This window comes from Boleophthalmus pectinirostris, unplaced genomic scaffold (genome assembly GCF_026225935.1).
Source record: "Boleophthalmus pectinirostris isolate CB_2022bp ecotype Guang Dong unplaced genomic scaffold, ASM2622593v1 HiC_scaffold_22, whole genome shotgun sequence".
NCBI classification, from domain to species: domain Eukaryota; kingdom Metazoa; phylum Chordata; class Actinopteri; order Gobiiformes; family Gobiidae; genus Boleophthalmus; species Boleophthalmus pectinirostris.
The window spans coordinates 1,597,152-1,611,247 of NW_026571190.1; the positions used below are offsets into that span (position 1 = coordinate 1,597,152).

The 14,096-nt window shown below is 42.4% G+C and overlaps 1 protein-coding gene across 1 annotated transcript in view; it reads right to left on the minus strand.

The window, feature by feature from the left end:
- Nucleotides 1-13,702, minus strand: part of LOC110157783 (general transcription factor 3C polypeptide 1) — a 44,562-nt gene extending 30,860 nt beyond the window's left edge. The window contains exons 1-15 of the mRNA XM_020922164.2: nucleotides 13,267-13,702; nucleotides 12,264-12,473; nucleotides 11,450-11,626; nucleotides 10,381-10,524; nucleotides 9,687-9,783; nucleotides 8,967-9,090; nucleotides 6,985-7,140; nucleotides 5,613-5,728; nucleotides 5,129-5,181; nucleotides 3,898-4,172; nucleotides 3,434-3,540; nucleotides 3,215-3,312; nucleotides 2,356-2,509; nucleotides 1,763-1,866; nucleotides 982-1,118 (exon numbers count right to left, since the gene is read on the minus strand). Coding sequence (XP_020777823.2) covers nucleotides 982-1,118; nucleotides 1,763-1,866; nucleotides 2,356-2,509; nucleotides 3,215-3,312; nucleotides 3,434-3,540; nucleotides 3,898-4,172; nucleotides 5,129-5,181; nucleotides 5,613-5,728; nucleotides 6,985-7,140; nucleotides 8,967-9,090; nucleotides 9,687-9,783; nucleotides 10,381-10,524; nucleotides 11,450-11,626; nucleotides 12,264-12,473; nucleotides 13,267-13,487 — 2,173 coding nt within the window. The 5' untranslated portion in view covers nucleotides 13,488-13,702. The remainder of the gene's footprint in view (nucleotides 1-981; nucleotides 1,119-1,762; nucleotides 1,867-2,355; nucleotides 2,510-3,214; nucleotides 3,313-3,433; nucleotides 3,541-3,897; nucleotides 4,173-5,128; nucleotides 5,182-5,612; nucleotides 5,729-6,984; nucleotides 7,141-8,966; nucleotides 9,091-9,686; nucleotides 9,784-10,380; nucleotides 10,525-11,449; nucleotides 11,627-12,263; nucleotides 12,474-13,266) is intronic.
- Between the last annotated feature and the right edge of the window lie 394 nt (nucleotides 13,703-14,096).

A 14,096-nucleotide genomic window follows, 5' to 3' on the forward strand; every position in this document is an offset into this window, starting at 1 on the left:
TACCCACACGACCTTGGCGATCGACTGGTAGATCGCAATCGACGTATTGAGCACCCCTGATGGAGAACATCTCTGATACAATTCACTTAAGTCACTCTACTGATATTTATCCTGTCTAATGCTGCTGTACATAAACATAGTCATATTACTGTAAATGCTGCACTGTTACTTTTATTGTACTTTTTTTTTTTTTTGGTATTTTATATTTTTGCTCCACCAAAACAGTGTGTTACATTAGGGTCTATTTTAAAATTATTTTTAAGCCATTATCTATTATCTTAAGCCAATGATGTTCATTATCTTGTTTTATTGCATGTTACCATTTTCCTGCTGTTCTTGAATTGTGCGTTACAACACTGGAATTTCCCCATTGTGGGACTAATAAAGGCATATCTTATCTTATCATAATGTTGTGTCTTCATCACAAACAGACCTGGAGTTGTGTTTGTTTCCTTCACACATGTTTTACACACAAACCCTGCATATTTAGGGTGAATTCTTCTCTCATACAGAAAATACTCTTTTCCACCTTGTGATGTCATGTGGCAATACAGGATCTGCTCCACTCTGTTTTTAAAATGCATATACCTCCAGTAGAGTCATATGGATAATTTCAGTTCTGGAACTGCCAATCGCTACTGAAGTAAAAATAAAAGGTAGCAGTTAACTTTAAAACTACAACTTCATGACATCACAAGGTAGAAAAGAACATTTTGAAATGTAGACAGAATAAAGAATAATAAAGAGTTACTCAAACATGTGTGAATGAAACAAAACACAACCCCAGGTCAGTTTTAGAGGAGGTAACAACATTCTAACATTTCTGTGTAATATAGGACCTTTAAAAACAGCTGTGACAAACAATAAGCTGCACTCCTAATGTAAAATGTAGCCCATGTAGTTAGTGTTATATGTTTGTGTGTAACTCTGTCCAGGCCCAGCAGAGCAGCAGTGGCAGCAGCAGAGGGAGCTGAAGCAGACCTGTGGTGGGGACGAACGTGTCCTTCTTGTGTTTGGAGGGTAGTTTGCCCTTCTTGTGCTTCTGAGATTTAGAATGAGCTCTCACTGCTCTATCCGTGTCTTTGGACTCTCCACTGTTCTTCTCCTCCTCCGACAACCTGCAAACAGACCCACAGACTGAGTAGTAGTTTTGAGAATCAGATACTAGCCAATTTTAAAACTAGTATAGAAACTAGATACTCATTTGAGCAGGTCCCAATACTAAATGACCACACTAACTGGACAGAAATGAGCCTTTCCTGAATAGCTTTAGAATGATGTTGAGCTGTATCAGAACAAGTAGAAGAACACATGCCCATGGACCACTATGGAACCTACTGCACCACTGAGAGTTTACACATATAAGACACATGGGAATAGAAAAGAAAGTACTACCATTTAATGCTGAAAATCACATTCTACTGTCCACATATCATCGTGGTATCAGAGTGAGTACAGAGTATAGAATTTTCCTTAGTAATTAAACTGAGTTTAACATTTTTGTACAGTGACGATAGTAGTTTCAGTGGAGGCTTTTAAGTGTCAGAGCTCCGTCTGCTGTCAGCAACAGGAATAAATAATGAGAAATAAATGACGACCTAAGGAAAAGAGTCTGATGATAGTTTATGGGTTTAAAAACTGTAGCAGAAGTCCATAGGTTTATTTTTAACACTACAATCTAGGCAAGACTTTGGATTAATGGATTCATGAAACTTGCGGGAAGCAACATACAACCTCAGGTCTTTAGAAACCTCATACTCACCGTACGTTTGAGTACGAGCTGGACATCTTGAATCGGACCTGGTCTATGGTTCTCTGGACTATCTCATCTGAGGACTGGATGGAAGGATGAGCGTACAGGTCCACCTGTGTATGGGGACAGTATTACATTAACACAGGAAAATCTGAAATCTAATCAGGAGTACAAGACCAGTCAAAGTTTTGGATTCACTTTCATTTATGTTTTTTATTTCCGTGAATATTCACTGAAGGCATCAAAACTATGAATGACACACATGGAATGTAGCAAACAGAAACAAACTCAAAACAAGTCCAAACTTGTTTCAGATTTTTGATTTTTTTTTTAACTCTTTGCTTTGCACTTTTGGCATTTCTGGACCCTGACAAGATACAGCGGTGAAGTGAAACCCATTTCAGGAGACTTTATGAAGCTCACTGAGAGAAGGCCAAGGGTTTGCAGCACTGTCGACAAAGCAAAGAGTGGATGTGAATTTAAAATATAAAAATATTTAGTGGAGCTATTTGTTTTTTCTTTGCTACATAATCCCATATATCTTGCTTCAAATATGTGTGGAGAGAAATTTGACTGGTGCATTAGAGTGGGGTCCTCCATACCTTCCTGGTGAGCCCGTCCTGGATGACTGTGGTGGTGTAGAGTTTGACCAGACCTTCTCGGGCCAGAGTTTGGACCAGGCGGAGAATAGTCTTCTTACAGCATTTGGTGCTGAACCCCAGGCGCTTCTCCTCAGCATTGATGATCCTCTGCAGCCTGGAGATAGTGTATTTATTTATTTATTTATTTATTCATTTATTTGAGACAGGGACAGTGCACAATTTTTACATTTACCTTAACAGGAGAGATGCACTGTACATCAGGTTTTTTCACTATATAGTGGACAACAAACGCCTCAAAAACATCTTAAATATTTTCACGTAACTCCAGGACACAAATAAATTATGACTTTACAAAGACATGTGGGTCTGGAACAGTGTCCTGTATCACTAATTTCAGATGGCATGATTGACAGGCAGATTAACCAGTCAGAGAGAGGTACGGTCTGTCTAAACAAACACGGCAGCTTACGAGTAAAAAAAGGAAGAAAAATAATGCATAGCACTGAGAAACAGCACAGATTTCTACAGAATCAACCACTGAAGCACCAAACTTATTTATCTCAGGTAAAAGAAGTGATCAGTTTAATAAGAGAGTTTGGAGAGGAGATGTCTTCTGCATTTGAGAGACATGTGAGACAGATGAGCAGCTGTGGATGGACCGTCCAACATTAGGACAGGCATTTGGTCTGGTTACAAACTCTTATGCTTTCAACCAGAATGTAGAAGGGACTGGCTGGTCAGGCAATGGACTACACCAAGACAACATGACAACTGAAACAGGACTGTGCTAACAAATAGGACTAAACCATTTTAAATCTGGGACTCTACTCAGTCAGACACACTAAGAATCTGTACTCACGGGTAAAGTCCTTCAAAGATCTTGAGATCCTGAATGGCCTCCACAATGAGGTTCTTCCTCCTGAGAAGACGACAAGTCTCGTGGTTCCTGGAGGGGGGCTACAGAGATCACAGAGAGAGGAGAAAAGGGAGAGAGGAGAGAAGAGAGAGGAGAGATAGGGTCACTTCTGTCATGCGGGCTACACTAGAGGAGTACATACAGTAGGGCTGAAACACAGACCAGAGGAGGCTGCACGTCTGTTACTACAGTCACATGAGCAGTGTCTTTGGCTCCTTCAGCCTGAGGAGAAGTTGAGGGGAGGTCCTCCTTTGCTGCCGTCAAGGATTCTGAGAACACACAGTTTAAAAAGAGGAAACACTATTTAACTTTTCTTGTGCTTGTCCCCATGGTGATAGAAAAAAAGCAAAATTGACAAGTGTAATGCTGTACAATAGAACATCCACAAAGGAATATTTCTATGGAGACCGAGGGTGGATGACCATCCTCCAGAGAAGTTCACCCTATAGCTGCGCTGTGTAACTTTTCACAAACTGCCCCTGAACGATATACTGTTAACTTATCTGTTACATTAAAAATGTTTTGCTTTTAATTATCTTTAAAACATGCTTTTGGTGCTTATGGTGCATTATAATTATCCAATACTCCTAAACTTTAAAATGCCCTCTGTTCTCACTGTGATGTACCTGGAGCAGGATCTTCACAGGCCACTGGCTCCTCCCCCTGCTCCACTGTGGTGTCTGGGGGCCTCTCCTCCTCTCTGGGGCCCTTACTCTTGGTGCCAGTGCGGGAGCGCACCTTGTTCTTGCTGAGCGCGGGCGTCCGGCACATGTCGATGTTGGACAGAGTCTTGGTGGTGGAGAGGGGCTTGGGGGAGTCCGGGGCACTGCTGGAGCACAGGAGCTGGCTGCGTTCATGTTCTTTGACAAACTGATGCAGTTTATCGCTGACTTCCACACACCTGAGACACAAGGACAAGATCATGATCAGAAAACTGCTCAAGTCTGCTCTGAATGATGGAACAACTAACCACACGTTAAGGCTGCAGGGTACATCACAACCAAATTACTATAATTACTATTTGAATTCTGGATTCTTGGATTTCAGATGCTCTCAAATGTGAACTTTAGATAAGTTCACTCTTGTGAGTTTTAAGCCATGTTAGAATGTTATTAGCCGGAGCTGTGTTTTGTTTCATTCCCACGTGTTTGAGTAACTTTTATTATTAGTCTGTCTACATCTCCAAAGCTCAGAATGCTCGGTTCCACCTTGTGAAGTGGTAGTTTTCATGTTGACCTTTTACCTTTTTTTCAGTAGAGAGAGACAATAAATCACTCAAATGATTCTAGTGAAGCTGTATAGAGTTTAAAAACACAGTGGAGCACTTCTTGTATTACCACATGACACAAGGTAGAACAGAGTGTTTTCTGATTGTGTGTTAAATATGTGAATGATACAAAACAAACTCCAGGTTTGTTTGTGATGAGGAAACTACATTAAAACATAGAAGACAGAGAATAGTGTAACATGGGTCCTTTAAAGTAAATCCTACTATTAAACATAAACACTGCAAATCTAATTCCAAAACAGAAAAAATACAAGTTTTCCATTATTGTTTAGGCCACCTCACATCAGAAAGCAAGCAATACACTTCAGATCATATCCTCTTTGCACATGGGGTGGGATAGACATGATATGGTTCAAAATAATTCATTAGGCAGATTAGTTTTACTCAGTAGCATTATTTATTGATTATGAATAATACACTGATAATGGCTACAGTGAACTTTAATTATGAAAGTCAGCTGAGAGTTGGAAAGGTGCTTTTAACTCGGAGTACAAACAGCACAGAGGGGAATGCAATCCTTCGTTAGTGTTGAAAAGATGTTTGTACGTAGTAGAAGTTGCAGTACATACTTGTGGCTTAGATACTTGGTGGTCCTCTGTCGACCCATGTCCTCCATGAAGCCCTGCAGACAGATGAGAAGAGATAGACAGAGGAGCTGTGAGCTTTGGTCTTCAAACTGGCACACATAATGACTTAAAAAGACTAGAGGGACTGTGGTTCTGTTGCAGTGGCAGTTGCGGCAACCATCTTGTGAGTTGTGGAAGAGCATAACTGAAAATACTGGAAAAACAAGGCCAGAATATTTACTGAATAAAGGGCTTCAGTGTATAATGGTACATTTGCATATTCTACTAATGTAGTCAGTCATTATCCTAGTATTAAAAAAAAAATTTATTCAAAAGTCCAGCTCCCTTTTTCTTTGCATAAGTTTGGGAGTAACATCCGTCATAACATGGTTTACTATAGGTTACCACGGCGATGATCTCTCTGGGCTTTATTAGTACGTGATTGGACACACAGCTCCTCTGTGTTCAGGAGCTACAGACGTCTCACCTTGATGACTCCCTCCCTCTCGAGCTGTCTGCAGATCATCCTCCTCTCCAATTTGCCCACGTTCATTTTGGCCCCGAGACCCACACAGGTCAGGCCCTTGGTCCCACTCAGCACCACTAAACCAGCAAAGACACAACACAGTGCAGTAGTTTAGGGCATTAGTTTAGTGCTATTTATGACTCTACACTAGATCAAATCAATTTAATAAAAAGTATTTGGTGACATTCTCATCCTGTGTTTATTCAATTACTGGTGAATATTAATAAGAACATTATTGATCTCCTAGGAGCACAAACTGGGACAAACTAATACTATCCCCAATAGGGATGGGCATGATTAGTCGATTAATCGATAATTGATCATTAAGAATTTCATAGATTATGTTCATTTTAATCGACAAACTGAATGTAGGTTGCTGTGCGTAGTGTAGGGTGACCAAACGTCCGTGTCCGGGGACAAACGGGTCAGTACATGTGTCTCTCTGCACTCAGAAGGAGCAAGACACAGACAGTCGGTCAGTCTGCAACGTACCGAAGCACAAATGTGTATTTAACAATGATTTGTACAAGAAATTCCACTCTTTCCGTTGCGTTTTTGACAAGTGTGAGGCTACGTGCACAGTGTACAAAGCAGCACATGTTTCGGTGTCCAGTGGGAAAAAGTTCACCAGGACACCTAAAAACATGAAAAAGTTTTACCGGGTGAGAGTCGCTCAATGTCGATGAGGAGGCCCAACCTCCCTCCCCCCGTACAGTGTCCTGGTTTTGACAAACGCAAATATGGTCACACTAACCTGTATTCCACTGAGTCGTGCCACATCAGCGACACAAGAGCTGTTTTTTTTTTTTTCTTTGCTTAGTTTATGCAAATTAGTGATGTGGTTTTAAGTTTGGTTTCTGTGAGACTGGCACAAAGTTGCATTAAACACATTCTAATGTCAAACGGGCTGATGTGGCTCTAGAGTGGTTATGTTTTATATGTCGTAAAATTTAATTTATTTATGCAGATTAGTAGTACAGATAGTAATAATAATGATGATCATTTTAATATAAAAAACGTTAATGATTAATCAATAATCTATCTTTAATTCTCCCGACGATCGATTAAGATCATTTTATTGAATGCCCATCCCTAATCCTCATGGAGACCAGCAGATGACAGGCCCTTAACCAGAACAGTGACTTCATACGCCTCTGTATAATGAAATGTTTTTATATCAAAGTGTACTACTGTAAAAGTATATTTGTTTGTCAGTACATGGTAATAATGCTGCCCTCAGAAAGTTAAGAAGCTCGTGCAAGTGGAGAAACATATGACAACTTATAAATGCAGTAAAAGGATAGAGTTGTAAATGTTGAGTGTGTGGAGTTACCCATGTTGTAGGCCTGGGACAGCACATCTCGCTCCATGATGAGCCCCTCAGGACGCACATGTGCCCCCTCGTCTTCCTCCTCCTCATCCTCATCTGGAACCTTCTTCTTAGAGAATGGCTTCAGCAGCTTAATGCAGCGCACCTGCACCTTGTTCCCTAAAAACACATTTACAGGACACATTTATTCCCCACATTTCTTCGTCAGTTGATGGTCCAATAGCTAAAAACTGTACTCAAGTAAAATGCTCAATACTTCAAAATAGTATTACTCAAGGAGATATACAAAGTAGTAGTCCAAGAATTTGGATTTCACTTGTAAACGTATTTGCCATGAGAACAACAACTCAAGTTAAAGTACTGTTACATTGCTCAAGCAGGAGTAAAAGTATTGTATTTTCCGCACTATAGAGCGCTCTGGATTATAAGGCGCGCTGTCATTAAATAGTCTACCTTCGAACTTTATTCACATATAAACCGCACTATAAGGCACATTAAACGAAACACAACAGTTGGATGGGTCAGTGGGACTTTGTTTGGCGCGTTCACGGTGACTCTCAGCATTGTTCAGTTGTGGCACATTGCACTCGCTTTTTTGGTTTGTTCCTCCATTCCGTTCCTCGTCCGTGTGGACTGATGAGTGTGGCTGCGGGTGTTTTTCACGGTAGTTTCTGAAAACTCCTCTGAGAAGTGCAAATTTGACTAAAAAGTAAAATTTCAGTAGTACCCACATATGGCTACACTAATACAACATTCACTCAGATGAGGTTTGTATTAAATAATGTGTAAAGAAATAGATGCAAAAAAAAAAAAAAGAAATACCGTATTTTACGGGCATATATAAGGTGCACTCTCATTGAATGGTCTATTTTCGAACTTTTTTCACAAATAAACCGCACTGAACTTTAAAGGAAACACAACAGTGTGATGGGTGAGTGGTTTTGTTTGTTTGTTCGTTCACGGTGACTCTGGGCTTTGTTCAGTTGTGGCGTGTAGGGAGGGGGCTGTCTGGGACCAACGGGTTGTCGGTGTGTTCACAGTGACTCAGTTGTTCAGTTGTGTCTAGAAGTGGCACATTGCACTCGCTTTTTCAGTTCGTTCCTCCATTCCGTTCCTCGTCGGCGTGGAGTGATGAGTGTGTCTGTGGGTGTGTGTCGCTGTGCGGTCGCTGTCTGCTCCGTGTGTGTTTGTGTGTTCTGCGGGTGGTGTGGCTTCGTAGTTTACTGAAGTCGTGCTGGGACACCTGAGTGGATTTGTGTATAGGGCGCTCTGGATTGTGGGGCGCGCAGTCGTTTTTTGATGGGGTTGGAGGCTTAAGAGCGCAGCCTAATAGCTCGAAAAATACGGTAACGGAGGACTGAGGCACTGATAAAGTTGCATGAAGAGAGGAACCTACACTGTCCCTCTGTGCTCTAATTATGGCCCCATAGTTTGAAATAAGATGAGCAATTTGGCATTAAACATATATACTTTTTTGCATGTTGTATTGTCATGAATATAAACAGATCAATGTATTTAAATGTCCTATATTACACAAAATGCACTTTGTGAGCTTTAAGTCATGTTATAATGTTGTTCCCTCCTCAAAAATAGACCTGGAGTTGTGTTTTGTTTCATTCACACATGTTTGAGTAACCCTGCATTATTTAAGCCTGTCTACATCTCTAAAACTCAAAGAGATTCAAGGGCTGAAATGACACAAATGATTCTAGTGAAAATACATAGAGTTTAAAAACACAGTGGAGCTCAGCTTAAATCTGCAGAGTTTGTGTGTTAAACATGTGTGAATGCAACAAAACACAAGTCCAGGTGTGTTTGTGATGAGGAAACAACATTAGAACATACTGTAGATCAGAAAACAATGCCACATGAGCACTTTGAACTTTAATCAGTCCTTTTTTTTCATTCTTCAGACATTGTATTCATGATACTGAGGTTCACCACAGGCAGATGTAACCATGTGGCTCTCACAGCAGAAGTCATACCTCTCTTGTTGAGGCAGGGTCCAGACTCTGGGTCCAGGTCCTGCAGGGGCATGGTGAACATCTCCACCAGTTTGGAGGCCTTCATGTACTGGAAGATCCTCTTAAAACTGCGCTCGTCCACATTCTACACACAAGCACAATGTGACATGATCAATCAAGCTGTGTGGAGGAGCTGTGTGGAGCTGTGTGGAGGAGCTGTGCTTTGTGGAGGAGCTGTGTGGAGGAGCTTTGTGGAGGAGCTTTGGAGGAGCTGTGTGGAGGAGATTTGTGAAGGAGCTGTGTGGAGGAGCTTTGTGGAGCTGTCTGGAGGAGCTTTGTGGATGATCTGTGTGGTGGAGCTGTGTGGTGCAGCTGTATAGTGGAGCTGTGTGGTGGATCTGTATGGAGGAGCTGTGCAGTGAAGCTGTGTTGAGGATCTGTGTGGAGGATCTGTGTGGAGGATCTGTGTGGAGGATCTGTGTGGAGGAGTGTGTGAGGATCTGTGTGGAGGATCTGTGTGGAGGATCTGTGTGGAGGAGCAGTGTGGAGGAGCTGTGTGGAGGAGCTGTGTGGAGGAGCTGTGTGTGTGTGGAGGAGTGAGGAGCTCTGTGTGGAGGATCTGTGTGGAGGATCTGTGTGGAGGAGCTGTGTGGAGGAGCTGTGTGGAGGAGCTGTGTGGAGGAGCTGTGTGGAGGAGCAGTGTGGAGAATTTGCCTGGTGGAGTTGTGTGGAGCTGCTCACCAGGTGCTCACGGAGGGCCATCTGAGTGCAATGCTGCCCAGGAGACGCTTCCAGGATGTTGGACACTCGCTCCATCAGGATGTCATATTTACTCCTCCTGCTCAGGTCAGGAGAAAGACCACATTAGATTCAGGAGATCTGGAGTTGTGTTTTGTTTCATTCACACATGTATAACACACACTCTGCATATTTCGGATGAGTTCTTCTCTCAAACAGAAAACACCTTGTGATGTCATGTGGGAATACAGGAAGTGCTCCATTGTGTTTTTAAACTCCACACACCTTCACAAGAGTCATTTGGTTGATTTCAGACCTGGAATTGCATCTCTCTACTGAACAAAAAGTTAAAATGTAGCTGTTAACTTGAAAACTACCACTACGTGAGATTTCAGGAGCATTTTGAGTTTTGGAGATGTAGACAGACTAATAATGAATGAAACAAAACAACTCCAGGTATGTTTTTGATGAGGTAACAGCATTTTAACATGGATAAAAGCTCATAAAAGTCCCTGCAGATGTTTGTTGTAACACAGTGAGTTCTGGATCACTGGGATCAGGTTCAATGGATATTTCAGTTTCCCCTCTGAGAGAATGACATCATCACACTGTAGAATGTGTAAACCACTGTTAGATTTACACAGCTGTAGTGCAGGAGTGTAAAAGGTGGTGCTGTCGCTGGTGTTGGTGCACAGACCTGTTGACGTGGAAACGGCGCAGCAGCAGCAGACAGGAGTGCTGCTGAGTGCCTGTGCTCAGACGGCACACGTGGGACTGCACTGTCACCAGGCTGTGATGCACCAGGGACTTCCTCAGGTAGTGGATCTTACGTGCCTCGATCCTGGACAACACAACACAGGAGCAGCTGTTTAACCAAACCCCACCACTGCCATATGTGTGGTACTCCCGGCACGTGATCCAAACACAAGCACTACCATCAGAATATCTACAACTCATCATGAATATTTGAAACAGGTTTAAAGGAGACATATGTAAGAGGATCTTGATGTTTTTTAATGTTTACCGTTATTTTCTGGGCTATTAGACGTGCTCTTAAGCCTCTAACCCTATCAAAAAACGACCGCGCCCCCTGCAAGCACGAATCCACTCGGGCGTCCCACCACGACTTCAGTAAACTACAAAGCCGCACCACCCGCAGCACACGCAAACACACACAGAGCAGACAGCGACCGCACAGCGAAACACACCCACAGACACACTCATCACTGCACGCCGATGAAGAACGGAACGGAGGAAGGAACTGAAAAAGCTAGTGCAATGTGCCACAAAGTCCGGTGTGGTTTATTTGTGAAAAAAGTTCAAAAACAGACCATTTAATGACAGTGCGTCTTATAATCCAGAGCGCCTAATAGCACGTAAAATACAGTATATAGACTTCAAGTTTTTTCATTATGAATGTGTTTATTGCACTGACAAATCATACAAACATATTTGTCCTTACTGAGAGCTTACTTCCATCTCCACAAACCTGACTCTACTATTTGGCTTGGAGGAAGGCCTCCTCCGGTTTATTTCCGTTGAAATGTTATAATCAGTTGCAGACAGGACACAACGGTCTCATTTTGAGCCTAATAGCTGCTTTTACAATATATCTGTACTGAGGCAAGACCATTTTTATTTTGTTACATGAAAAAAACATCAGGTAAATTAAGATCAAAAATTTTTCAAGTAGTCTATCATCTAAAAACATGAATGCAAAGCTGTTGACATGAATAATGTGATAAATCTAAGATGGAGTGTCTTACTTGAAGGGTCCGTTACTGAGGTCTCTCTGCAGCTCCCCCTGCCAGCGGGAGCGTCCCACCCGCTCCAGCACACAGTACGACTCATCAGACAGCTTCAGCTCCGGGTCGCTCTCTGTCCCAATCAGAGCCCGGAAACGCACCTTCTGAGAGGCCACCACCACCAGCCTCCTGCCGAACCTGAGCAGCACACAGAGCACATGGAGCACACAGAGGGGGTATGAGGCCAGGAGCAACACTTCAACTTTGCAGACTTGTAGCAATGATCCCCACGGCTGTTTTTGTCAGGGGGTCTGCACATTTACAGATTTTTACACTATTCTACATTATCTATTACACCTATTCTGCACAATTAACTTTTTAGAGCTTTTAACCATGTCACATTTGTTCCCTTCTCATTGTAACTGTTGTATTTAGAGTGATTCATACCTAGTTGAGTAATCTTTATTCTTCTGTATTCAACATGTCATTACTCTGATCTACCCCAGTTTTCACCGCCACCAGTACACACCCACTGTGTACTTCAGACACACATACTTCTTAATCTGTGATACATGTAGGATGCGGCAGAAACATGTGGTCAATTTGGTATTAATGACTCAATAAAAGAGATGGACAGGAACTTGGGGGAGTTCTTCTGTACCTTATTGAGTTTCAGTCAAAAGATGAGTTGACTAGTCAAAATAAGTATCGCTGACTAATTGACTCCTAAAATAATCGTTAGTTGCTACCCTAGAATGTAACACCAAACCCATGTGGTACCCATCCTACTAAGTCTTTTCTAGAGCATGTTTCCATGCTGTAGTGAGAAAGGCACCTGTCCCAGGCCTGCTCCAGGCTGAGCAGAGGGGAGAAGGAGGCTGAGCGAATCTGCCTGGTGACATCTTTCCTCTGGGTAAAGAACACACAGGAGCCCTGGATCCCATCTGGGTTTTCCATGATGAAGTGTGCAGGGTACACATCTTTCCTGTTCTCAAACGAGTGACCTTTGAACTCTATGCCTGTGTCCGGGTCAACGCTCTGGAACCTGGAAAAGACACAAGACAAGGACAGTTTAATAACAAATGTAATGTATAGTGATTTTCACACTGCAGCATTTTAAATACAACTGTTACTAAACTATAATGGAGCTATGAACACTACAGAAGCAACTCTGGCTCTAAAATTCACATTTATTTTCCAAAAACTTAAAAACTCAATTTCAAGACTGAGGAAAACCCTCGATATGCTTCACCATACCAGAACAGGAATACAAGTTCTTAATGAACCAATCATACACTGATGATACTTGATACTCAAGACCTGTGCAGTGATCTGTTCAGTTTGATCCAGTGCAGCACACACACGCACACGCACAGCACACACACACACACACACACACACACTGCACGAGGAGGATCATCCAGGGCTTAGAGCAGCACCTCTGGAGCTCATCAGGATTCACAGAACTGTAAACTTTATAGATGTAACATTGGTCATGACATGGGCTTCTCTGTCCAGGATGAGTAAATCTAGATTTGACAACTGCTTTAATATCAGTGAAGAACAGGTACTCAATATAGCCATTCTTAAATCTACCTTCAGATTCTGTTGCATCTCATGTCCTCTCACCTGTCACACAGCTGCACACCTGTCCTCCCCTGTCTCCTCACCTGTCTCCTGTCTCTTCTCCTCCCCTGTCTCCTCACCTGTCGTAGAGCTACACACCTGTCCTCCTCTGTCTCCTCTCCTGTCTCAAGTCTCCTCTCCTCTCCTGTCTCCTCTCCTGTCTCCTCTCCTGTCTCCTCTCCTGTCTCATGTCTCCTCTCCTGTCTCCTCACCTGTCGTAGAGCTCCACATCGTCCCTTTCCTGCGGCTGCTCGTAGAAGCTGATGTCGGGGTTGTGGACCAGGGAAATCCAGAGGAACGCCTTGGTGAAGTGGTCGATCTTCTGCGGGAACTTGGGCTTTCTGTCCTCCAGGCGCAGCCACAGAGACGGCAGCGTGATCCCGTCCAAACCCTCCAGAGCCACTTCATCCTCCAGGGCGCTCAGCGCGTCCATCGCTCACGGCTAACACGGCAATAACAATAACACACGGCCTATCGAAAACTCCGGCGGGGATTCATAAATGCTACGCATATTACAGGTGATTTAATGTAATCGGAAATGCATTTGCATTGCAAAAGATTTAATTAGTGAAATAAAGCGTTAAAACGACCACATTGTGTTAGTTCTGTTAGCTGTCTGGAGCTGTGGCTGCCATGTTTGGTTTTGGGTGAAAAGGCTTCCGTAGTTTCCTGTCTGATGAGTAAGGGGGCGGGGCTACAGTTTGTAAACAGTCCCACGTGATCATAAAAAAATAAAATAAAAATTAAAAAAAAACAAAGAAAGAATCCAATCAGAATCCTATCAAGTTTTTATTATAGATCCATGAGCCTGATCATAGATCTATAATATGTTTTATTATGGTGCTATGAGCGTGATAGATTTACATTATTTTCCTTATCATTATATTAGTATTAATTATATCATATATCATGAAGGGGAGAGTTATTCTCAAACCTTTTACCCTCTCATAAGACAGAAAAAGAATAATAAAGTTATGGGAGTAAATTACATACTACTAATCTTAATCTATGAATGCTAGTCATTCGACAGTAGCTCAATTGA